At 40.1% G+C, this 27823-nt stretch overlaps 1 protein-coding gene across 1 annotated transcript; it reads left to right on the top strand.

Moving 5' to 3' along the window:
- The first annotated feature begins 30 nt into the window (after positions 1 to 30).
- On the top strand, positions 31 to 26938 carry LOC110890614 (auxin-induced protein PCNT115). Its single transcript, XM_022138225.2, has 5 exons — positions 31 to 372; positions 942 to 1145; positions 1421 to 1593; positions 25992 to 26094; positions 26465 to 26938. Exons 1-5 carry the CDS (start codon positions 70 to 72, stop codon positions 26636 to 26638), a joined length of 957 nt encoding a protein of 318 aa, XP_021993917.1. The 5' UTR covers positions 31 to 69; the 3' UTR covers positions 26639 to 26938.
- The last annotated feature ends 885 nt before the right edge of the window (positions 26939 to 27823 follow it).

Here is a 27823-nt window from a genome sequence, read left to right as displayed (position 1 = left end):
TCATCAGATGACAATATGGGAGCTGATAAGTGATCCTTTTCCTAGGTGACTTAATCATCTTCACTCAAAATGACAGTGAAACTAAGCTTTCAGCTGTGCACGCCTTACCAATACACACAATATTCACACCACACAAACTCTAATCCACAAGCAACAATGGCTTCTGTGGTTCCAAAAGTGAAATTAGGCTCACAAGGTCTCGTAGTTTCAGCACAGGGTTTGGGCTGTATGGGTATGACCGGAACCTACGGACTCCCCAAACCCGAACCCGATATGATCAAACTCATCCACCACGCCATTGGTTCCGGTGTCACATTCCTTGATACCTCCGACAGCTACGGCCGTCACACCAACGAAATTCTTATCGGAAAGGTCAGATACTTTAACTTTCATTAGTCAACGATAGGGGTGTGAACCTGAAAATACAACATAAACTTAACACGAAATTCGTGGGTTTAGGTATAGTCTAAACGGGTTCGGGTCAGTTTCAGGTTGAACCCGCGAACCCGTTTAGCTAAGCGGGTTGGGTTGAGAGGTTAACTCGTTTAACCCATTTAGATTATATTTTATTTATTACAATATGTTTTCTATCACAAATTAATTTGGGTGTATATTTTATGCATAATTGTAACTTGAAAATGAGAGATTGAAATAAAGTTTTATAATTAAAATGCAATTGTATTATACATATTTGTGTTTTTTTAAGTAAGATTTTAATTTTAATATATTAATTTGAGAAAAAATATATTAATTTTTGAAAAGTTTTGAAAATTTGAAAATTTGGGTTGAACGGATCATGTTCGGGTTTATATGTATGACAAGATTTTTGGGTTCGGTTCAGATCGGGTTTGGGTCGGGTTGCTCCCGCCAACCAGCGAACCTGACCCGTTTAGCACCCCTAACGGTTTATTATTTTTGTTTTATTTGGGGAATTTACGCAGGCTTTGAACGAAAAAGGACTGAGAGAGAAAGTTCAAATTGCTACGAAAATTGCAGTACGATGGATCGATGACATACCGGATATTTGTGGTGATCCAGAGTATGTTCGATCAGCTTGTGAAGGTAGCTTGAGGAGACTTGATATTGATTGTATTGATCTCTACTATATTCATAGAATTGATATTCGAGTCCCAATTGAAGTCACGGTTAGTGTCTCCTGTTTCACTATGTCTGCCAACAAATTGCCATGACTGATGTGGTTTTGATGGGGTTTATTATTCGGGTTTCAAGTAGTTCGGGTCGGATTATTCGGGGGTTTTTTTATAACATGCCAAAACTGAACCAATGTAGTTCCGGACTCGGGTTAAACGGTTCGGGTAATTCAGGTTTTTGATGTTTAAAGGTTTAACCAATACCTAATCCTAGAACAGTTGGTTTTCTAAATTGAACACTTGTATATGTGATAAACTGTAACTGAAAGATGGGAGAACTGAAGAAATTGGTTGAGGAAGGGAAAGTGAAGTATGTGGGATTATCAGAAGTATGCGCTTCAACAATCAGAAGGGCTCATGCGGTTCATCCGATAATAGCAGTACAGAATGAGTGGTCGTTGTGGTCAAGAGATTTGGAGGATGAAATTATTCCTACTTGCAGGTCATCCAATAACAATCGGTTTTCTTTGAAGTTCGATGATTATATATAATTGTTATGGTCTGTTAATTGTGCAGAGATGTAACACCTCGAAATTTTGTGTCCAATAATGTGTTGACACGTGTCATGAGTTTACACGTGGTATTAAATACTAAATAAAGGACTAAAGTTGACAAACCTTGAAAGTATGTAAATTCGAGGGTTAAAAATGTCAACGAGGGGTAAATATACTGTATAGTAACCCTAAATGATGCTCGTACCTTCAAACGAATGAATCATGGGTCGTACGGAGCGAAATGCGGAAGAAAGTGAGAGATTACAAACTACAGGGGTCAAATGTGTCAACATGTTTAAATTATACCTCTGAGTGACCCTTTGACGAACCCGAGACTTTGTAACAGTAAATTACGCTCACTAGAATATACGATATAAATTTCGCGAAGTTCCGTTTTAAAACGAGAAAGTTATGATCAATTTCGTATGCGAGGGGTTAAAAGTGTCAACAATGAAAGTTAAGGCTTTTCGGATAGTAATTAAACTAACCGGGGGACTTAACGGCACGGGTAAAAGTCACGAGGCCCTTATTTGTAAATAATCGAGTCCCAAATCGCAAAGTTACCCCTTCGAAACCGAAAGGTCAGGCTAATCATGGCAAAAGATTTGAAAATCTTGATTTGCAGGCCTCAGGCGGGCCGCGTTAAAGAAAGCATGAAGCTAATGCGGGCCGCGAGCCATCTGCGGATTCGTTTTCTGACATAAGGATTCAGGCGGCCCGCGTGAGCCTAGCCTGATCCTTAATGCGGGCCGCGTCAAGGTGCCAGATGCAGAATTACGGGACAGATTCACTGTTTGCCTTTTTTAACCGACTTAGATGCATTAATTGAAGCATGGGCACCCTCTACATGTCCCCTAACACCCAGGGACAGCTGTTGATCATCCATAAGCAATTATAGGTTGAGTTGTAATGATCTTAAGCTCAAATTTTCACTATAAAAGGCAATGTAGTGCACCATTGTTCATCACACCTCAAACCTGCTTTCTTAATCATTCCTGGAGCTCAAAAGAATTCTAATAACATCTCTGGTCATGCACCAAGCTTCTGTAAGTATGCCTAACCCTCTGTAGCTTAGTTTTCCATAGTTTTAGCTTAAAAGTCAATCCGTCGTAATTAACGATTGACTTTACGATAAATCACAAATGGTCCAGTGGTTTGTCGAATCAAAGGTTGTTATATGTTGGTAATCATGTGGGCTTTAAACCCCAAAAAGGGCACCCTCTGATTCCCACTCTAACTAGTCCGAATGTCGAGTCAAACGTGCTTAGAAAAAGTCAACAGAATACTATTTTGCGAATTTATGCATAATCGGTAATGTAGATGGCGTGTAACCAGTTCTAACACTCATAAAACATGATAATAAGTATATTAACTAGTCTAAGCTTGTTTGATCCGACCATTTACTGTTTTGACCCGGTTTGGAGCCGAAAGTCGCAAAACTTTGACTTTTGCTTTGACTTCAGTTCTGACCCGTTATGGTATGATATAGATATGCCTTAGGACTCTCTTAGGACCAGGTTACGTGATGGTATAACCCTCTGTGACCGGTTCGTTGTTTGCCCGAGTCTTTTACACCTTTCCGTTAAATGCTTGAAAGTTAACCGTAACGCCCTTTTTAATTTAAAACGAGAATTTCGGACATGTGAAAGGACCATAACCTTAGTTACTGATTTCTAAGCATGTCCCTAAAATTTCACGTCAATCCGAGGTCCAGAATAGGAGTTATGCTAAATAGCGCAATTATGGAAACTTTAGTAATTAAATGGCGCAATTAGCATAACGCCTATCTAAACCCAGATTTCGACACCAAGCCTTTTACACACTGATGTAAAATAATATTTTGGGATTTTTAAAGGTTTTTAATTATTTTTAACCTGCTCATAACCTGCGGTTATGGCATCGGTTCGGTAAATACCAAATATACCCTTTTAGGACATAAGTTGAGTTCTACAAGGTCTTTTGACCCGATTCCAGTTGCTACTGATTTTAAATAATAAATAGAGTATTTTGAACTTTATAAACTGTTCGAAAAACTCAGATTTCCTGTAGAACTCAGAAACCTCTTTTATAATCTTAAAAATGACCGAAATACCCCTACGGGGCATAAAATGGATTTAAACTCGTTACGGGCATTATGGAAGGTATCCTACTGATACCACAACCTCTTTAAAGCATATTGACTTAGGAAACCTGTGTAGGACTCTTACGGTTAACCGTTACGCCTTTTGCGTGTACGGTTCGGCTTATGTAACTAGTTTACATAAACTAGCCGAAACGAGTCAAACCTTATTGTTTTGACCTCAAAATCCAGAGTGTGGTTATTATACCCATATAAAATAAGTCTTCAAACTTGTTGGGTCCAAATCACATTCCATTCCTGGTTTTCGCCTTTCACGCGATTAAACCGTAATTATCCTTTGAAACTGACCGGTCAAAGCTACGGCTAAATTAAAGACCCATTAGGATTCTAATAGGTTATTTTAAACCTTCGTTCCAGAATAGGAGACCAGTAAAAGATAGTTGCATTATTCGATTAAGGATATATACTTGCAAAGGTAAATACTTTTAATTTATTTTCCGTTATACGGGCTTGGGTTACGGTATATAAAATACCGCTTGATCGGGCATCAAATCTTCCATCGTTTGGTGGTTAATTGAGTAATTTGATCGGCTCGTTTAAACATTCTTGTTTACTTAAACGCCTTTGGGGGGTTAATGACCATGTCCCGGATATCCCTGGCAGCATTTTACGAAATGGCCACGACCTAAGCGCGGAGTGTAGGCGTACACTCGTCAATGCATAAATAATTGATGTGGTGTGTCTATTGATCTTTAACCCGGTACGTCCGGGCTACTGAACGCATAAGGAACATGTAATTCGTTCACAAGATTATAAATTTAAATAATTCTCCCAAGTTATAAAGAGTTTGTGCCTTGTGCATTCAAATCAATTTTTATTAAACCTTTTACAAAAAGTGTCGGTTTAATGTATTTACCAGTGTAAACTGATGTATTTTCCCAAAAAGATTGTTGGGATTGAACCCTACAGAGGAACAGATGATGTAAAGCCAAAACTGGTTCAAAACAGTGGATTCATCATAAGCAGTAGTTTACTCTAAACTTTCCCCTTGACAGTGGCTCCAACATCTGATGCAACTCAAAGTACTGATATTCTACAACAAATGTTGACCTACAACAATTGCTGATTCCTAAAGACTGCTGAAGACAAACACTGTTGCTCTATCTACTGCTGTTTTCTAAGTACTGCTGAAGACTCAAGCGCTGCCCACTCAAAGACTGATCACCTTTGAAGAAAGCACTGAAGTTCAACATCAGTGCTCAGGCTACAACAGTGGAACGTGAAGCAGTAGTTATCTCAAGTTTGTATTATATTGATTATCAGATGTTGCATGTCAGTAGTTTGTATAGAACAGTATTTGTAGTTTGTTAGGTCGTTAGATGTCACTATCATGGTGACGTCAGCTGAGGTAGATCAGTAGTTTGGTTTGCCTATAAATATGACAGTATTCTGTACTGTTATACTGGATCGTTTTGAGTGAGTTCTTCTCCTCAATTCAATCCTTTCATCTTGTGCAACCAACTCTGGTGTATCAGGCTGAGGGGGAGTTTAGATTGTAAGCTTGCTGTAATCATTTGCTTTCTATTGTAAATCTTTTGACTCAATGAAATAGCAATTGTTTATCAATCTATACTTTCCTTTGATTATGTTTACAAAGTTTGCTACTCATTTCCGCTGCACTTATTCGTTTTATGCAAACAAACACAATCATAATGGCCCCAGATCCCAACAATTGGTATCAGAGCCTGGACAGTCAAATTCGATCTAACAATCAATTTGACATAATAGTTCAGCTCACAATTCATTGATACTGAGGTTGGTTGTATTCAGTTGAAAAACAGAGTAACAAGTGAATCATGATCAAAATGATTATTCAGCAACTCTGTAAAACAACCAAGATGTCATATGACACACAAATTTCACACAACAAGTGATATCATGCACAAGTCACTCATAGTTTTCAGATCTGAAAAATATCTGTTAAATTATGGGATCGTTTGATATTTTCAAAATTGATTTCAACTGTTGTTACGAAATTTGCGATGTTTTTACATTTTACACTAAAGTATGCCCTCTGTTCAGCTAAACCTATGTTCATCTAAACACTAGTGTTCTGCTAACAAAGAAAGAGGGATTTAAAACTTTAGCTATTTAGATCTTATGTATTGAAAAACAGGTTGAAAACCCTCTAAAAGGACCAAAAATCAACTATGTTAAAAATACATTAAGAAAATCAGCAGTCAAAATATCCAGATCATGAGTAATGTGGAATTTGGTATAAGCAAGTGCAAAAATGTCCAAATCTCTCAAAACATTGCTGAAAATGATCTTGGATTGAGTATTCTTTCCTTGAAAACCTTCCAGTAAAAGTTTCAATACTCTTCTATGGAAAGGGTAAAAAGGGAAAGAAGAAAAATTACAAAAACTCAAAAGTGTGTTTATCTCAAAACTTTTGAATTCAAAAGAAAAGAGTATAAACCCAAAACACTTAAGAGTCCACAGGTTAATCCTACAAAAGGAAAACCAAAAATAGATCTGCATTTTTGGTCAAACATAATGTCATCAATCAACCATGCTCAATCACTGAATCAGGGAAGTTCAGGTAACAAAAGTATCTCCAGATATTTTTCAATAAAGAGGAATAGGCCAAATTTCTCATAAATTATTCACATGGTAATAAGGTTTACAAAGAACTTTCAAAACCTTGGTGAACGGGCTTCTCATGGTAACAATCAACTGACAAGGAAATGGTACCAAACAGTGGTTACAAGACTTTGGTTCAAACCACTGACCATTGTCCTAAGCTTGAGAACAAAATGATCTTGACCTTATTCGAAGTTACTTTAACTCTTGAGACACACCAGATCTAATTGATTTTATTATCAGAAAACTTTTACTCTTTTTCTCTGTAAAGTTTTCTTCAAATAAAACAGGATATATTATTCTTTATTTTTCCTTAAGAATGATATCCTTTGCACTTTTACTTGTTTTTAATAGTAAAAGTTCAATCACCTGTTGGGATATAGAATCCTTTTATTTTTGCATAGGGTGATATATTCCTTGATAATGAATCAAAAGGAGATGGTGAAATAGTTAGGATCATTTCAAACTCAAGTTTCCATCTCATATCAAAGTTGATTGTTAACAAATTTCAAACATCTGGTTGCTCATGTTTTACTCTAAGTTCTCAAAAGGAATACTATAACACAAAATGGGTGATCAAAGCTAAATGTGATGATCATCTGGGATACTGAACCACTGTCAAAATCTATAGAAGTGTTCAAAACTTGAAATAGATAAGTGGTAAAACCTGAATGCAAGGGCCAGAAAATTTTCTACATTAAAAATCCCTGTAAACCATGTTGATACGATTAATTCTGATAAATTAGCATCTACAATGTGTTTGTCAAGAATTTGATTCTGCAGGTAACCCAATTCATCATCAACAGATCTTGGACATGATCTAAAATCATTTCCATCATCAGAGCAGCAGATGTACAAAACAGCTGTTAAAGCTCATCCACTGATGTACAAACAGATGTTGGATCTTTAAAGTCACCAACAGATGTTAGCTCAGATGATTCACATTTGCAGCTTCACCTTTTAATCATCAAATCTTCATTAAAACTCAACCATTTCACCATTTTTCTTGACAACATCAATGAAAAAGGATTCTTTCAAAAAGGCTATCCTAAAACATGTGTCTTCTTGCTGACTCTCTACCACTCCATCACAAGTCAAAATGCCATAAAGCATTGTAAGACAGAAAGTTGGGTAGTTGTTTTCTAAGAAGAGCTTCAGCAGTTCAGTGACAACAAGCTTGTAAAACTTGTGCCATAGCCAAAGGATGAGAATCCTTTTGGCAAAAAGTAGGTCCTCAAAGATCAATGCATATGCTAGAAGCATGGTTGTCAAGATTCATCATACTCAAACAAGTACAGACACCAAGAGTGTGAAAAGATTACATCAGAGGGATATCAATTCCTAGGCAATAAGCTTAGTGTTTTGCCTGTACACATGCAGCAGATGTTTCCACAACCACTGATTGAAGAATATTATGATGCTGTTGTTGCTGAAAAGTCCAACTGATTGTAACATCAAAATATGTTATTGGATTTTGATATAAGTTGCTCAAAAGACTTCTTTTATGCAGGAATGTCAAGTAGCTGAAATATATCATCAAAAATCCAGTATCTCATTCATCCATCATCACTTGACATCAGACACCACTTTGTGGGGGATTACTATAAAAAGGTTTGATTTCATTTTAACATGTCCATCCTAAAAGATCAGTTGGTAGATGTACAAACTTAAGAATTGGATTCATCTACTGTTAAAAAACTTGATCCCTATGATTGGAATGCTAAACACGGATTAAAGCAAGCTTTCTTGTGTTCCATGTGTAAATAGCATAAAAATGTTTTTAGAAAAATAAAAAATAACCTTAAAAATAGTTTAAAATTGAATTTTTCAATAAATCCTCAAAGTCTGTTTCCAAAACACAAGCAGAGGTGGCTTTGCAGAATTTAGCAGCAACCACTGCTCCTCAGGTATCTGCTGCTGAGCCCACTGCTCAAGGTGATCACAACAGCAAAACAACTGTTGTGAAACCCACACCTAAATCCACCAAAAGACCTAAACTAAAGAAAATTCAAAAGCCCCCCAAACCTACAATAAAGGCACCTCTGGAAGATGAGATCCCAGAGCAACTGCCAGTGACAACACAAAAGTCACTAGAAATCACTGCTGCTACTTCCTCACAGCAGATGGTAGAAAGGTCTCAACCCATGCCTCAAACTCCTCCTGCTTCTTCTCAAAAAGAACAGGTTGTAAGAACAGGGACACCAAATTATGATGCTCTGGAATCACTTGATTCCATTATCAACAGCCCACTGCCCGGGGCAAATTTACTTTCAACTCCCATCATCATTTCATAAATACCACCATCAATAATGACCTTGTTGCATGCTTTGGATATAACTCAGACATAAATCAGTTCCTCTCAACCACCTATCACTGAGAGTACACTCCAACAAGTGACTGAGTCTGATGCTTATACCTTTGCTATCCCAGCAACAACTGAGGAGGTTACACCCATTGAGTTACAAGTAACTCTTTGTGGTAATCCAAGTGAAGCAGCCACTACAAATGTTGAACCCACTGGTTTACAGTTGGACAGTGGTTACATCAATAAGACTTCCTTGGAGGCAATTCCTTTTATAGCACCTCTGCCAACCACCAGTGGATTTATTTATCCTGCTGGCAACATCAAAAGGTTGTCAAGTGTTGAAGGAAGAAGACCCCAGTACCAAGAAAAAAGGGCATCAGTGGTTAATGTTTGGAGTAAACTCCCTACTTGAACCACTGATAAAACCACTGTTAGTGGGAAATCAGATGATCTCATTAAATTGAGTGATGGTTTAAGGAACCTAGAATTGACGGCTAGAATTGATAAACTGAATACATCTGTTGCAAAAATCAATGAAATGCTGCATCAGTTGTTGAAAGTACAAATGGTGCAACCCACTGCTGTTCCAACTCACGCACTTGCTCCACCACAAGCACCTGCTGCAAATGAGCTATGGAATTTATTTCAACCCCTGCACTTATCTTCGAAAGAGTTGATGATGCCAAAAAGGGGGAGAAAATGACTCTAAGGAAAATCTCTCAGTAACTTTTGCTGAAACATCTGTCAAAGAAAAGGAAAAGGGAGGTGATGAAACCCTGAAATTTCAAGCAGATGATGAAGATACACAAATGAGGATCGTTCAAAGTCAAGTCAATTCAGCTGGTCTCAAAACCACTGATGATATTAAAAAGGGTAAGGGATGAGAGGAGAGCTTTGGTTGAGAAAAAGATAGTTCCGCAAAAAGAAAAAGAAGAGGTTGGTACTTCATTAAAGAAGAGTCCTGATAGAAAAACAAGGCAATCAACCACCACAGCTTCTAAAACTAAGCCAGTTACTATTTCAACCACAACTCCTGTTCCCACAAAATCACTTGCACCTCCACCATTAACACACACCACAACCACAACCACTGCCATCCATACTAAATCAACCACTGCCACATCTAAAATAAACCATCATTCTCCCCCAACAACAACATCAGGCTGGAAGATATTGTAAATCTCAAGACACTGCTCAAAGTTGTCATTACTAGGCATCATTCTCCAAACTCATCATTCAAATAAACCTCTCCCAAGAAACCCACTGGACTCAAAAATACTAAACTGGATGTCTGATCAAAAGACCCACGTATTGACTTTGCTCAGGTCCAATGGTGAAGTGAAGCATATATCAAGGGAAACAACACTTGGCCTGGGTGTTGAAGATTTGTAAGATCTCCTTGAGCTTACACTGTGCAGGGATGAGGATGACACAGATTCCATGAACTTTGAATTACAATTTAAAGGACAAGTCAGGGAATTATTGATGAGAAATAAAGATCCTGAATAATGAAGTGTTTTGGCATCATCTGTTCCAGGGGGAGATTGTTGGGATTGAACCCTACAGAGGAACAGATGATGTAAAGCCAAAACTGGTTCAAAACAGTGGATTCATCATAAGCAGTAGTTTACTCTAAACTTTCCCCTTGACAGTGGCTCCAACATCTGATGCAACTCAAAGTACTGATATTCTACAACAAAAGTTGACCTACAACAATTGCTGATTCCTAAAGACTGCTGAAGACAAACACTGTTGCTCTATCTACTGCTGTTTTCTAAGTACTGCTGAAGACTCAAGCACTGCCCACTCAAAGACTGATCACCTTTGAAGAAAGCACTGAAGTTCAACATCAGTGCTCAGGCTACAACAGTGGAACGTGAAGCAGTAGTTATCTCAAGTTTGTATTATATTGATTATCAGATGTTGCATGTCAGTAGTTTGTATCGAACAGTATTTGTAGTTTGTTAGGTCGTTAGATGTCACTATCATGGTGACGTCAGCTGAGGTAGATCAGTAGTTTGGTTTGCCTATAAATATGACAGTATTCTGTACTGTTATACTGGATCGTTCTGAGTGAGTTCTTCTCCTCAATTCAATCCTTTCATCTTGTGCAACCAACTCTGGTGTATCAGGCTGAGGGGGAGTTTAGATTGTAAGCTTGCTGTAATCATTTGCTTTCTATTGTAAATCTTTTGACTCAATGAAATAACAATTGTTTATCAATCTATACTTTCCTTTGATTATGTTTACAAAGTTTGCTACTCATTTCCGTTGCACTTATTCGTTTTATGCAAACAAACACAATCATAATGGCCCCAGATCCCAACAAAGATTAAATGCAGGTACTAAGCGTAATTGGCTGGATATTTCTCCTTAGCATCAATAAAGAGTCTCGCAAGCTTAAGATGCCTACGTCTGTTGAACAATACTTATATTATTTTTATTTGATCCCCTGTGGATACATTTCGACTATTCGTAATACATTGATATTACAAACGATGGTTGAAATATATTTATCTTTATGCTTCCGCTGTGCATTCATATATTGTGTGGTTTGACTATATTGTTGCCAACTACGTCACGGTAATCCCCCACCGGGCCCACCGGTAAGACACGTGGAAATCGGGGTGTGACAGGTTGGTATCAGAGCCAACGTTGAGTGAATTAAACACTATCCTTATGTGTTTAATCTCAATGACACAATTGCACATACTTGAGTCTAGACAATAACATAGGACAAATTCGAAATTTTATTCCAGTTTGTCTTTTATTGTTTATTGTGATTTAAAAATTTGTTAAGCAGGAAATATGCCACCAGCAATTAGAAGAGGAGGAAGAGGCAAAGGGCCGATCACTACTCATATTGATCACGAGGCCGGACCTTCGAACATGCGAGCTCCTTCCAGTACAAGGAGTGAAGAACCTCAGAGACGTAGAAGAAACCTCTTTGAACCTGCAAGACATTCTACCTCGCACAGTTCGACACCTTCATACCGTCACTCTTTTGGACCAAATTCGGAGAACGATCCCAGTAACCCTCAACCTTCGTTTATACCTCTCCAGCGATCTGCTTCGCACCGTTCCTATGGCGATCCTACTCCTTTCTTTCAAGGCCGATTTAATCCGACTGATTATATCCAAGAACCAATAGGTTACAACCCTTTAGGACCTGAAGACCATTTCTCCGAAGATAATGCAGTAGATATGGATGAAGACACGGATCCCATAGAACCTGCAAGAGGTACTCCCAACCATCCTATCGAGATCTCTGATGGGTCATCCTTCCATGGAACACCCTATCAAGGTCCCGACAGTTACCAGGCGAGGTTTAACCAGTGTGATTGGTACTTCACACCTTCTCATCACTTCTCGCCTCATGAGCAGCAACAGGATCCTTCCGAGGATTCGCGTTTCGTGGCAATTACGCCACCGCCTCCTCCGCCACCAGTTCAAGCAGTACTTCCAGATCCGCCAAGGCGTAGGAGATCAGGCGCGCGGATGTCTACCCGAGGAGGGGAATTCCACTTCAGCACCCCTCGCCCCTCGAGTGCAAGTCACTTTCCGCCAGTGCCTGAAGAACCACAACTAGGTGAACCTTCGGGTCACCCTGCAGAGGTGAATTCTGCACCAGTTGCACCACCTCCACCACCATTCGGCTATGACAATCCAATACCAGCATACGGCGGTTCCACCGCACACAATCCATTTGAGCAGCCGACTCACACGCACTACAACTATAACTATGATGCCGATCCATACGTGGTAGCGGCTAATTACAATGCCCTCCATGGAACCTCTTGGAGACCAGATTACTCAGCTCATGGGTATCCAGCACCTCCTAGACCTCCGGTTCAGCAACCGTCGCAGCAGCCATGTTTTTCTCCTCCAGAGCAAGAAGAAATCCTCCACCGTCTAAACCGAGTGGAACGAGACTTCGAACAAGAACGTAAGAGTAATCGTGGATTCCTCAAGGGCCTAGCAAACCTACTAAAAGGGAGGAAGAAACGAGATCATTAGTCTCGTTATGTATTGTTATATTTACTATTGCAAATCAAGTCCCTGCGAGGACATTTGTCTTAAGTATTTTAGTCCCTGCGAGGACATTTGCATTAAGTATTTAGTCTCTACGAGGACATTTATCGTGTTTAGTCCCTGCACGGACAATTACTTTCAGTTCCTGCGTGGACTTATCTTTTAGTCCCTATGCGGACATCTATCTATGTATTTGGTCCCTACGTGGACTTGATTTCCGTAAACCTCTGCGTAGGTATTTATTTATTTAAAAAGTCCCGTTTAGGGCAGCGTGTAATCATTATTATAATTAATGGAATGTTATGTTAAAATTTCATTTTTGTTGTTATATGAAATAAATCAAAAATCATTCCTTCTTTTTTTAATTAATCTGCCTAAATAAAGAATCTTAATGGTGAAACCTAGCCAGGTGTCATCATAAGACCCGGCCAAGATGGTAAGACCTGATTAAAAGATTCAGATTCCCTGTTAACCTCTGTAAACATGTTAACGTTCTTGGCAGATGTGATTCGTTAAAATCACACGCGTCATTCTTCTATGAGAATCCTTCTAAGGATTCCAAAGCCCAAATTAACGATTTATAAATCATGGGTTAAGTCGTCAATAAAGATGATCATTATTAAACATCCATTAGCGATGTAGTGCCTACGGGCCAAACTTATTAAACATCCATTGGTGATGTAGTGCCTACGGGCCATACTTATTGTCATATAAGACAAAAGGCAGTTGTAGTCTATGACTCCCTGTCCGAAAAGGTAAAAGGACTACGGTTCAAACCTTCATGCCTTGATTCTCTGTAATCCCGGCTTATATTATAAAGAACGTCCTTGTGACTAGGCTTTTGTGCCACTAACAATATTGTTTGTAATTAGGATAAGTTATATTCAAATCCTAAATGAAAGTGAGTAACAAAATTAACCAGATATGGTCTATGTTTACCATGGTTAAAGAATTGCCATAAAAGACAATTCCATAATAAACTCCTAAATAAAACTTTGTCATTATCTTCTGTAGCAGATTCAAGTTACAATAGCTGATCCAAATGAAGTGAATAGTCATTCAAAAGAGGATGAAAATGATAACGCCCAGATTCATATAACGGGCGGGGAATTGAAAGCCCTAGTCAACGGTGCTGTTAAGGCAGCCTTGGATCGACAGTACGAAGAATACACCGAGTCCCGGAGCAGAACCTTATCTACACCACGCTCAAAGCCAAAAACCCACTCAAAATCTCACAACAAACCACCCTCGACTTCGTCTAAGCCTAAGAAGGACGATGATAGGCACTCATCCAATGAAAACAGTGTCCGTCCTAAGGAAAAAGTGTTTACTGATGCATCTCGCGCCAGGGGTTGCACCTATAAGTATTTCGTATCTTGCAAACCCCGAGATTTCACTAGGGAGAAGGGCGCGGTAGATTGTATGACTTGGTTAGACGAGATGGACACCATTGTGGACATAAGTGGTTGTGCAGAGAGAGACATGGTGAAGTTTGTTTCGCAGTCATTCAAGGGCGAAGCCCTGGCATGGTGGAGATCTTTGGTTCAGGCCTCGGGGAAGGCTGTTTTGTATGGCATGACGTGGGAGGAATTTATTGCTCTCATCAAGGAAAATTAATGCCCTCAACACAATGTCCCGGTTGGTTCCGTCTCTGGTAACCCCGGAACCAAAAAGAATAGCTCGTTTTATCGGTGGTTTAGCCCCCGAGATAAAGGCAAGCGTAAAGGCCTCTCGGCCAGCTACCTTTAGATCTGTAGCTGACATATCGCTGTCCCTCACTCTGGATGCGGTCAGACAAAGATCGCTGAGGAACAAAGAAGCTGAGAACAGAAAACGTGAAGATGATAATTCACGAAGGTCGAGCAAGAAGCACCGTAGAAACGGTGACAAAAAGAAGGGGTCTGAGTCAAGGAGAGATGGGCATCAGTCTGGTGAGAAGCCCAAGTGCAAGATTTGCAAGAAACAACACTTTGGAAAGTGTAGACTCGAATCGAACTCGCAGACTCAATCGAAGTCATTTGCTTGCGGGATATGCAAGTCCAAGGACCACAAGACCTTGGATTGCAAAAAGCTGAAGGATGCAACCTGCTACAGTTGCAATGAGAAATGGCACATTAAAACCAACTGCCCTAAATAAGCCAAGAAGCCTGAAGAGGCCAAGAAGACCAATGCAAGAGTCTAGAATGGATGCGAAAGAAGCTGTGCTAGACGATAACGTGATCACAGGTACTTTCCTTGTAAATGATATCTTTGCAAGAGTACTTTTTGATTCAGGCGCTGATAAGTCTTTCGTAGATCATAAATTTTGCAAATTGCTGAATATGCCTGTCAAAACCTTGAGTATAAACTATGAGGTAGAGTTAGTAGATGGCACCATAGAAACCGTCTCTACTGTATTAGATGGATGTGTGATATCCATTAAGAACCACTTTTTTCCTCTATCTCTACTTCCCTTTAAATTGGCCGGTTTTGACATAGTATTGGGTATGGACTGGTTATCTCATAACCAGGCCCAAATCGTCTGCAACAGAAAACAAGTAGTGATAAAGACTCCGTCTGGTGAATCGCTTACCATTCGGGGAGATACCCAGTATGGATTGCCTGAGCAAGTGACTATGCTCAAGGCTTCAAAATGTTTAAAGAAGGGTTGTGTCATCTACATGGTAAGTGATTATTGATGAGCCTAAACCGAAGATAGAAGACATCCCCGTCATTTCTGAATACCTAGAAGTTTTCCCTGAAGATCTACCTGGTTTGCCACCAGATAGGCAAGTGGAATTCAGGATTGACATCATCCCTGGAGCAGCCCCTGTTGCTAGAGCACCTTACAGGTTAGCACCAACCGAAATGAAGGAGTTAAGGACACAACTGGATGAACTGCTAGCTAAAGGTTTCATTAAACCTAATTCGTCTCCATGGGGAGCACCTATCTTGTTTGTCAAAAAGAAGGATGGATCGATGCGTCTGTGCATCGATTATCGCGAGCTTAATAAAGTCACGATAAAGAATAGGTATCCTCTGCCCAGGATCGACGATTTATTCGATCAATTACAAGGGGCAAGTTATTTCTCGAAGATTGCCTTAAGGTCAGGCTACCACCAACTGAAGGTTAGAGACGAAGACGTACATAAAACCGCATTTAGGACTCGTTATGGTCATTATGAGTTCCTAGTGATGCCTTTTGGGCTCACTAATGCACCGGCCGCGTTCATGGATCTCATGAATCGCGTTTGCAAGCCGTACTTAGATAAATTCGTCATCGTTTTCATCGACGATATTCTTATCTACTCGAAGAACCAAGCTGACCATGAGAAACACCTTCGCTGTATTCTCAAACTCCTGCATCATGAGAAACTCTATGCCAAATTCTCTAAGTGTGAATTTTGGCTACGAGAAGTCCAATTCCTTGGACATGTTGTCAGCAAGCGTGGTATCCAAGTGGATCCCGCTAAAGTGGAAGCTGTCATGAGTTGGCAAGAGCCGAAGACACCTACAGATATTCGTAGTTTCCTGGGGTTAGCAGGATATTACAGGCGCTTCATTGAAAATTTTTCAAGGATTGCTGTGCCCCTAACTTCCTTGACCAAGAAGAAAGTAAAGTTTGACTGGGGACCTAAGCAGCAAGAATCCTTTGATATTCTGAAGCAAAAGTTGAGCAACGCTCCTGTACTGACATTGCCTGAAGGTACCGAAGAGTTCGTAGTTTACTGCGATGCATCACACACTGGCATGGGATGTGTGCTTATGCAGAGAGGCAAGGTTATTGCCTATGCTTCAAGACAGTTAAAGGTGCATGAAAAGAATTACACCACCCATGACTTGGAGTTGGGTGCCGTTGTGTTCGCACTAAAACTGTGGAGGCATTATCTGTATGGTATCAAGTTTGTGATCTATTCTGATCATAAGAGCCTTCAACAACTGTTTGATTAGAAGGATTTAAACATGAGGCAGCGCCGTTGGATGGTGACATTAAATGATTATGATTGTGAAATCAGATACCATCCCGGCAAGGCGAATGTAGTCGTTGATGCCTTGAATCGAAAGGAAAGGGTGAAACCCATCCGAATCAATGCCAAGAGCATTGAAGTGAAGAATAATTTGATTGAAAGGTTGTTAGCTGCACAGAGGGAAGCTGTGTTGGAAGCTAACTATCCTAAAGAAAAGCTAGGAGTAACTGAGGAGCAGTTAACTCTTAGCAAGGACGGAATTTTACGATTAAATGGACGAATATGGGTTCCAATTTACGGAGGACTTCGAGATGTCATCCTCCAGGAAGCCCATAGTTCTAAATACTCCGTTCATCCTGGAGCTGATAAAATGTACCAGGATCTAAAGGCAAATTATTGGTGGATAGGCTTGAAAAAGTCTGTAGCCACTCATGTAGCTAAATGCTTGACATGTCCGCAAGTCAAAGCCGAGCATCAGAAACCGTCAGGTTTGCTACAACAGCCTAAACTTCACGAGTGGAAGTGGGAAATGGTAACTATGGATTTTATTACCAAGTTACCTAAGACGAGGAAAGGAAATGATACAATATGGGTTATAGTTGATAGACTGACTAAGTCAGCACATTTCTTACCCATCAAGGAGACATATAGCTCCGACAGGTTAGCCTAGTTATACGTTGATAAGATTGTAGCCTTGCATGGCATACCTATGTCTATTATCTCTAACAGAGATACTAGATACACGTCACATTTTTGGAAAAGTTTCCAGCAATCTTTGGGCACACGTTTGAATTTCAGTACGGCTTACCATCCTCAGACAGACGGTCAGAGTGAGCGTACTATTCAGACGTTGGAAGACATGCTACGTGCATGTGCGATCGATTTGGGTGGTAGTTGGGATAAGAACCTACCATTAATCGAATTTTCCTACAACAATAGCTACCATACCAGCATTAAGGCTGCGCCCTTCGAGGCATTATACGGTAGAAAGTGTAGATCGCCCGTTTGTTGGGCGGAAGTTGGAGATGTCCAACTATCAGGACCGGAGAAAGTCTTCGAAATGACGGACAAGATTGTCCAGATTCGAGACCATCTCAAGGCTGCCCGAGATAGGCAGAAAAGTTACGCAGATCCAAAGCGTAAGGCTTTTCACTTCGAAGTAGGTGATAAAGTGTTGCTTAAAGTATCACCCTGGAAGGGAGTGATGCGATTCGGTAAGAAAGGCAAATTGAGCCCGAGATATATTGGACCATTCGAAGTAATCGAACGTGTCGGATCGGTTGCCTACAAGTTAAACTTACCGGAGGAGCTTAGTGAAATTCACAATGTGTTCCACATCTGCAATCTAAAGAAGTGCTTCGCTGATGAATCACTGGTAATACCACATACAGATGTGCACATAGATGAGAGCTTAAAATTTGTGGAAAAACCTTTGTCGATTGAAGATCGACAGGTAAAGAAGCTTCGAAGGAAGCATGTACCTATTGTTAAGGTCAAATGGGATGCCCGTAGAGGCCCCGAATTCACGTGGGAGGTTGAATCCATGATGAAAGAAAAATACCCTTATTTGTTTCAGTAAATCTTGGGTCGAGATTTATTTTAAGGGGGTGAGGATGTAACACCTCGAAATTTTGTGTCCAATAATGTGTTGACACGTGTCATGAGTTTACACGTGGTATTTGTCACACCCCCAAAATCCACATGCGGAGTACCACCGCTTGGAGGCGTGACATGACCAGGATCAAGCCATCAATCATATCAAACATAGTGTATAGTAGTTATAGTAATTCATAAAACCCAATTCAATACGATTGATGTTCAAACCAAACTTTGTTTAAGTAGCGGAAGCATGTAAGTAAAACCCAACATAATTAATAATGTACGAAATGTCATAAGTGTTTAGCATTCACGATCCATTGCCCACAACGACCTGCTCCTCCCTGTGCAAGCTCCATAAGTACCTAAGGTCCTGCAAGGCATGCAGCAGAGAGTCAACAACTAGTTGAGCGAGTTCACAGTTAATAGTTCAGTAATAGTATAGTGTGAGTAGTAGTATGTTCGTTCGTTATGTCATATATCGTATCAGTTTCCATCGCGGCCTCCCAGGCAGGTATGCGAAGCTATTCGGGATGTTTTTCCCAAGTATTCTAGACTAGGTTTATTCGTATCACGGCCCCCCAGGCAGGTGTGCGAAGATTAGTAAATTTAGTTCGCGGCCTTCCTAAGGCAGGTATGCGAAGTCAGTCATAATATCGCGGCCAACCCTTGGCAGGTGTGCGAAGATCAGTTCAATTGGTGTTACTAGTCTAGTCGTATCTTGTCGTTAGGTCCTATCATCCGAGTATATACAATAAGTCATCCAATCCCATTCCCACCCGGGAACCCCATGCCTTGGCTGTGTGAACTCACCTTGGTTTGCTCGGCAGATACACAGAAAGTTCGAGTAAGCTATAGGGTGATCAACCACGTCCTAGCATGGTTATCATACAAGTCAGGTTCGTATTCGAATATAGCACATAGGTTCTACATGTATTGTGGCAAATATAATCATGGCATACACAAGTATTCATAGCAGTCCAATAGCAGTCACATAAGCAAGTCCAAGTATCCGGCCCAATCAGTTGGGCTCGTAACAGTGAAAGTCCAATAGTGTGCAAGTGTTCATGGTCTCGAGTCGAGACTAACGATCCCGAGTCGAGACTAAGCGGTCTCGAGTTGTACTGGTTTCGAGGTCTCGAGTCGCAACAAGGAGGTCTCGAGTCATCATGGTCCGGTCGAGACTACACGATCTCGAGTCGCAACCGGACTCGCAAATGCTGGTCTCGAGTTGTGCTGTTTGTGTGCGAGTGTTGTGATCTCGAGTCGAGACTAGGAGCTTGTAACAGTTTCCTTATTATCAGCTCAATCAGTTCCGTAATATCAGCAAATAGATTAGGCAGTTTCGCAATTTAGATCAATCAACAAATCAACAGTTTCGAACTTAGTTACTATTCGATCAAACAAGGGTTTTATCCAGGAATCATGCATATTCATACTCGTTCATATCATTAACATCAAGGACAATCACAATCGAATCATACTCATACATGTAACAGCCGATTTTATTATCCATTCGGTTCTAAATCATGCAATCCTATCAATATGTATGTGAGCCGATTGACATGAACACTAAGAAACATCATAGTCAATCATGCTAACAGAAATTCTAGATCATGCAATCCGATTAATAACAACATCATCACATAAAGCATGCTTATCACAACATCCATAAACATGAAATCGGTAAACACACACTAACCGGTTAGAGAAGGAATGATCCGAAACAAAACTTCGAGAGAAATGGGGTGTTCGGCTGCCATAGTTCCGAGTCGAGAGAGAGAGAGAGTGTGTTCTAGGGTTTGTGTGTGTGCTAGGATGTTTTGCAAGTTGTGGGAATGTTACTAACATTCTAGGTATAACTCGGTTAAGGGAGGGATGGGCCGAACCCAACTTGGGTTGCCCATTCGGTTCAAGCTTAAGGAATGCGGCCCAACCGGGCTTGTGTGCATTGTGCGGTCGAGTGAGTCTTGTGCGGTTCGGTTCATGTAAACACATAAAGCAAAACATTCACGTAACAAGTAACATTATCACGAAATCACCAATAGTTCATACAGTTAACACGTAATAAAAGAAACGGTTAAACACGAGTTGTCACATTATCCCCAACTAAAAAGAAATTTCGTCCCGAAATTTGGTACGCACTCACTGAGGAAGCTAGGTAAGTTGTATCGTTCACTGGTTTTCCTGGGGTGTCACATCCTCCCCCCGTTGATCTGGAATTTCGTCCCGAAATTCCGCAGTAGTAGCTTCAGCCTCAGTAGTGGTTGCATTGGTTTCGAATAACTGGGGGTACTTTTCTGTCATCTGGTCTTCGCGTTCCCAGGTGTACTCTGGGCCACGTTTGGAGTTCCAACGTACTCGGACAAGAGGGATTCTCTTGTGTTTGAGGACCTTAACATCCCGGTCCGTGATTTCAACTGGTTCCTCGACGAAGTGCAACTGCTCGTCGATAGTGAGCTCTTTCAAAGGAATTATGAGATCTGTCACACCCCCAAAATCCACATGCGGAGTACCACCGCTTGGAGGCGTGACATGACCAGGATCAAGCCATCAATCATATCAAACATAGTGTATAGTAGTTATAGTAATTCATAAAACCCAATTCAATACGATTGATGTTCAAACCAAACTTTGTTTAAGTAGCGGAAGCATGTAAGTAAAACCCAACATAATTAATAATGTACGAAATGTCATAAGTGTTTAGCATTCACGATCCATTGCCCACAACGACCTGCTCCTCCCTGTGCAAGTTCCATAAGTACCTAAGGTCCTGCAAGGCATGCAGCAGAGAGTCAACAACTAGTTGAGCGAGTTCACAGTTAACAGTTCAGTAATAGTATAGTGTGAGTAGTAGTATGTTCGTTCGTTATGTCATATATCGTATCAGTTTCCATCGCGGCCTCCCAGGCAGGTATGCGAAGCTATTCGGGATGTTTTTCCCAAGTATTCTAGACTAGGTTTATTCGTATCGCGGCCCCCCAGGCAGGTGTGCGAAGATTAGTAAATTTAGTTCGCGGCCTTCCTAAGGCAGGTATGCGAAGTCAGTCATAATATCGCGGCCAACCCTTGGCAGGTGTGCGAAGATCAGTTCAATAGGTGTTACTAGTCTAGTCGTATCTTGTCGTTAGGTCCTATCATCCGAGTATATACAATAAGTCATCCAATCCCATTCCCACCCGGGAACCCCATGCCTTGGCTGTGTGAACTCACCTTGGTTTGCTCGGCAGATACACAGAAAGTTCGAGTAAGCTATAGGGTGATCAACCACGTCCTAGCATGGTTATCATATAAGTCAGGTTCGTATTCGAATATAGCACATAGTTTCTACACGTATTGTGGCAAATATAATCATGGCATACACAAGTATTCATAGCAGTCCAATAGCAGTCACGTAAGCAAGTCCAAGTATCCGGCCCAATCAGTTGGGCTCGTAACAGTGAAAGTCCAATAGTGTGCAAGTGTTCATGGTCTCGAGTCGAGACTAACGATCCCGAGTCGAGACTAAGCGGTCTCGAGTTGTACTGGTTTCGAGGTCTCGAGTCGCAACAAGGAGGTCTCGAGTCATCATGGTCCGGTCGAGACTACACGGTCTTGAGTCGCAACCGGACTCGCAAATGCTGGTCTCGAGTTGTGCTGTTTGTGTGCAAGTGTTGTGATCTCGAGTCGAGACTAGGAGCTTGTAACAGTTTCCTTATTATCAGCTCAATCAGTTCCGTAATATCAGCAAACAGATTAGGCAGCTTCGCAATTTAGATCAATCAACAAATCAACAGTTTCGAACTTAGTTACTATTCGATCAAACAAGGGTTTTATCCAGGAATCATGCATATTCATACTCGTTCATATCATTAACATCAAGGACAATCACAATCGAATCATACTCATACATGTAATAGCCGATTTTATTATCCATTCGGTTCTAAATCATGCAATCCTATCAATATGTATGTGAGCCGATTGACATGAACACTAAGAAACATCATAGTCAATCATGCTAACAGAAATTCTAGATCATGCAATCCGATTAATAACAACATCATCACATAATGCATGCTTATCACAACATCCATAAACATGAAATCGGTAAACACACACTAACCGGTTAGAGAAGGAATGACCCGAAACAAAACTTCGAGAGAGATGGGGTGTTCGGCTGCCTTAGTTCCGAGTCGAGAGAGAGAGAGTGTGTGTTCTAGGGTTTGTGTGTGTGCTAGGATGTTTTGCAAGTTGTGGGAATGTTACTAACATTCTAGGTATAATTCGGTTAAGGGAGGGATGGGCCGAACCCAACTTGGGCTGCCCATTCGGTTCAAGCTTAAGGAATGCGGCCCAACCGGGCTTGTGTGCATTGTGCGATCGAGTGAGTCTTGTGCGGTTCGGTTCATGTAAACACATAAAGCAAAACATTCACGTAACAAGTAACATTATCACGAAATCACCAATAGTTCATACAGTTAACACGTAATAAAAGAAACGGTTAAACACGAGTTGTCACAGTATTAAATACTAAATAAAGGACTAAAGTTGACAAAGCTTGAAAGTATGTAAATTCGAGGGTTAAAAATGTCAACGAGGGGTAAATATACTGCATAGTAACCCTAAATGATGCTCGTACCTTCAAACGAATGAATCATGGATCGTACGGAGCGAAATGCGGAAGAAAGTGAGAGATTACAAACTACAGGGGTCAAATATGTCAACATGTTTAAATTATACCTCTGAGTGACCCTTTGACGAACCCGAGACTTTGTAACAGTAAATTACGCTCACTAGAATATAGGATATAAATTTCGCGAAGTTCCGTTTTAAAACGAGAAAGTTATGATCAATTCGTATGCGAGGGGTTAAAAGCGTCAACAATGAAAGTTAAGGCTTTTCGGATAGTAATTAAACTAACCGGGGGACTTAACGGCACGGGTAAAAGTCACGAGCCCCTTATTTGTAAATAATCGAGCCCCAAATCGCAAAGTTACCCCTTCGAAACCGAAAGGTCAGGCTAATCATGGCAAAAGATTTGAAAATCTTGATTTGCAGGCCTCAGGCGGGCCGCGTTAAAGAAAGCATGAAGCTAATGTGGGCCGCGAGCCATCTGCAGATTCGTTTTCTGACATAAGGATTCAGGCGGCCCGCGTGAGCCTAGTCTGATCCTTAATGCGGGTCGCGTCAAGGTGCCAGATGCAGAATTACGGGACAAATTCACTGTTTGCCATTTTTAACCGACTTAGATGCATTAATTGAAGCATGGGCGCCCTCTACATGTCCCCTAACACCCAGGGACAGCTGCTGATCATCCATAAGCAATTATAGGTTGAGTTGTAATGATCTTAAGCTCAAATTTTCACTATAAAAGGCAATGTAGTGCACCATTGTTCATCACACCTCAAACCTGCTTTCTTGATCATTCCTGGAGCTCAAAAGCATTCTACTAACATCTCTGGTCGTGCACCAAGCTTCTGTAAGTATGCCTAACCCTCTGTGGCTTAGTTTTCCATAGTTTTAGCTTAAAAGTCAATCCGTCGTAATTAACGATTGACTTTACGATAAATCACAAATGGTCCAGTGGTTTGTCGAATCAAAGGTAGTTATTTGTTGGTAATCATGTGGGCTTTAAACCCCAAAAAGGGCACCCTCTGATTCCCACTCTAACTAGTCTGAATGTCGAGTCAAACGTGCTTAGAAAAAGTCAACAGAATGCTATTTTGCGAATTTATGCATAATCGGTAATGTAGATGGCGTGTAACCTGTTCTAACACTCATAAAACATGATAATAAGTATATTAACTAGTCTAAGCTTGTTTGATCCGACCATTTACTGTTTTGACCCGGTACGGAGCCGAAAGTCGCAAAACTTTGACTTTTGCTTTGACTTCAGTTCTGACCCGTTATGGTATGATATAGATATGCCTTAGGACTCTCTTAGGACCAGGTTACGTGACGGTATAACCCTTTGTGACCGGTTCGTTGTTTGTCCGAGTCTTTTACACTTTTCCGTTAAATGCTTGAAAGTTGACCGTAACGACCTTTTTAATTTAAAACGAGAATTTCGGACATGTGAAAGGACTATAACCTTAGTTACTGATTTCTAAGAATGTCCCTAAAATTTCACGTTAATCCGAGGTCCAGAATAGGAATTATGCTAAATAGCGCAATTACGGAAACTTTAGTAATTAAATGGCGCAATTAGCATAACGCCTATCTAAACCCAGATTTCGACACCAAGCCTTTTACACACTGATGTAAAATAATATTTTGGGATTTTTAAAGGTTTTTAATTATTTTTAACCTGCTCATAACCTGCGGTTATGGCATCGGTTCGGTAAATACCAAATATACCCTTTTAGGACATAACTTGAGTTCTACAAGGTCTTTTGACCCGATTCCAGTTGCTACTGATTTTAAATAATAAATAGAGTATTTCGAACTTTATAAACTGTTCGGAAAACTCAGATTTCCTGTAGAACTCAGAAACCTCTTTTATAATCTTTAAAATGACCGAAATACCCCTACGGGGCATAAAATGGATTTAAACTCGTTACGGGCATTATGGAAGGTGTCCTACTGATACCACAACCTCTTTAAAGCATATTGACTTAGGAAACCTGTGTAGGACTCTTACGGTTAACCGTTACGCCTTTTGCGCGCACGGTTCGGCTTATGTAACTAGTTTACATAAACTAGCCGAAACGAGTCAAACCTTATTGTTTTGACCTCAAAATCCAGAGTGTGGTTATTATACCCATATAAAACAAGTCTTCAAACTTGTTGGGTTCAAATCACATTCCATTCCCGGTTTTCGCCTTTCACGCGATTAAACCGTAATTATCCTTTGAAACTGACCGATCTAAGCTACGGCTAAATTAAAGACCCGTTAGGATTCTAAAAGGTTATTTTAAACCTTCGTTCCAGAATAGGAGACCAGTAAAAGATAGTTGCATTATTCGATTAAGGATATATACTTGCAAAGGTAAATACTTTTAACTTATTTTCCGTTATACGGGCTTGGGTTACGGTATATAAAATATCGCTTGATCGGGCATCAAATCTTCCATCGTTTGGTGGTTAATTGAATAATTTGATCGGCTCGTTTAAACAGTCTTGTTTCTTAAACGCCTTTGGGGGGTTAATGACCATGTCCCGGATATCCCTGGCAGCATTTTACGAAATGGCCACGACCTAAGCGCGGAGTGTAGGCGTACACTCGTCAATGCATAAATAATTGATGTGGTGTGTCTATTGATCTTTAACCCGGTACGTCCGGGCTACTGAACGCATAAGGAACATGTAATTCGTTCACAAGATTATAAATTTAAATAATTCTCCCAAGTTATAAAGAGTTTGTGCCTTGTGCATTCAAATCAATTTTTATTAAACCTTTTACAAAAAGTGTCGGTTGAATGTATTTACCAGTGTAAACTGACGTATTTTCCCAAAAAGATTAAATGCAGGTACTAAGCGTAATTGGCTGGATATTTCTCCTTAGCATCAATAAAGAGTCTCGCAAGCTTAAGATGCCTACGTCTGTTGAACAATACTTATATTATTTTTATTTGATCCCCTGTGGATACATTTCGACTATTCGTAATACATTGATATTACAAACGATGGTTGAAATATATTTATCTTTATGCTTCCGCTGTGCATTCATATATTGTGTGGTTTGACTATATTGTTGCCAACTACGTCACGGTAATCCCCCACCGGGCCCATCGGTGAGACACGTGGAAATTGGGGTGTGACAAGAGAACTTGGCATTGGGATTGTTCCTTACAGTCCAATCGGGAAGGGGTTCTTGGCTTCGGGTCCTTGTTTGGTTGAAAGCTTGATAGAGGGTGACAGGAGGAAGGTATGATATATTCACATGCATAGCATAATATGTATCTATGATAAAAAACATGGGCGTAGCTTAGTGTAAAGTAGGGGGTGCAACACCCCCCTCCCCCGAATGTTTCGGTTAGAAGTGTAAAATTTCCTATTTTTCGTCTGAAAATTTTAAAATTATATAGGATCCCCCCCCCCAATTATTTTGCCTAAATATTTATACAATATATAAATTGGATCTCATGACTTTCCGCCCCCTAGGAACTTTTGGTCAAGCTCCGTTACTGATCAAAAATATGTTTTACACATACATATGACTGGAATCGGATTATGATCTCATCTGAAAGAAGAAAAATGTGTTACCGGGACTTAAGTTTAACTAAAACTTATTGTAGAGCATGCCAAGGTTTCAAAATGTGGACCACAATAAGATTGTATTCAAGCGAGTGAGTGAGATGGCTACAAGGAAAGGGTGCACTGTGGCTCAACTAGCCTTAGCCTGGTTGCACCACCAAGGAACCGATGCGGTTCCAATACCAGGGACCACAAAACTTGAAAACTTTAACTAAAACATCGGAGCTTTGTCTGTTAAGTTAACCCCCGAGGAAATGGTAGAACTTGAATCATCTGCGTCAAGTGATGTAGTGAAGGGGGAAGGCATCCATACATGCAAATGACATGGATAAATTCAGAGACTCCTTCATTGTCATCTTGGAAAGTAATTGATGAACGTGTTGTAGCATTGTATACCGCTAGTCGTTGAAGCAGTCAAGTTGTCTTATCTTTGCCATGTCGGCTTTCCTTGTGTTTGGAGGTGCAAAGTGTGTTCTTAAAGATTGTTACTTTGTTAGAGCCTTGTGTTATGGTTGACTTTCTTGGATGCTTTAGGTATGTTTAGTTCCAGTAGGCCATGATGCTGGGGTAGATGGTGCTAAGAGATTAAATCTGTAAATAATTATGAACAACGTAAATCATTTTATAATAATAATAATAATAATAATATAAATCATCTACATAGATTAGCTATTGAATATATATTGATTGTACTAGTTGATTTAATGGATACTTAAAGGGTTTGCTAAACGTGTATTAAATTTTGAAAGCACCAAATTAGAGATTTTTGTTGTCTTTTGGCATGAGAAATGTGAATATTAGTTGTTTGACAAATCAACTAATTATGCAACAACTAAGGTCAGTCCAAAAAAACACCAATGACATATCTAGACATCAATTATTTGTCATAGGGACCATATGATATGACGAAAATGATCATATGAGATCAAATCATACGGCTCAAAAGATATCTAGTATCACTATTGACAAAGGCATACAATTATTATAACGGAAAATCACCAATATAACTATTGACCATACCAATTTACCAAAATGTTCATAGTTTGCTTCTACCGTAGACGCATCACTTAAAACGAGGCAAGTTTTACGTCTACCCTAGACTCATGAATCCTATATTAGAGGATATAAGCTAGATAGTTTATGTTATATATATGTCACATATTATGTTAGGGTGTTTTATTATTTTTATGCCATAGGTAATGTCGGTTTCTAGTAACCGGCCATGTATATATGTAAAACATTAGTGAATATACCATTCACCAATTTTTCTAAATTAAGAACACATATCGTTTTCTCTCAAAACCCTAGAATTCAATTATACACAATAAAGTGGTATCAGAGCCACAACGATCCAAACAACAACATCGAATTCATACCAAAACACAGATTTTCAATCGATC

Source organism: Helianthus annuus, chromosome 7, assembly GCF_002127325.2.
Source record: "Helianthus annuus cultivar XRQ/B chromosome 7, HanXRQr2.0-SUNRISE, whole genome shotgun sequence".
Taxonomy (NCBI): domain Eukaryota; kingdom Viridiplantae; phylum Streptophyta; class Magnoliopsida; order Asterales; family Asteraceae; genus Helianthus; species Helianthus annuus.
Note: the sequence above shows the minus strand (reverse complement) of the source record. Positions and strands in the feature narration are given on the sequence as shown.

Coding starts and splice junctions, on each gene's coding strand:
- LOC110890614 (XM_022138225.2), top strand. CDS start 70: ATGACAGTGAAACTAAGCTTTCAGCTGTGCACGCCTTACCAATACACA. Junction 1,594..25,991: donor GAAATTATTCCTACTTGCAG/GTCATCCAATAA, acceptor GGGTGTGACAAG/AGAACTTGGCATTGGGATTG. Junction 26,095..26,464: donor TAGAGGGTGACAGGAGGAAG/GTATGATATATT, acceptor AACTTATTGTAG/AGCATGCCAAGGTTTCAAAA.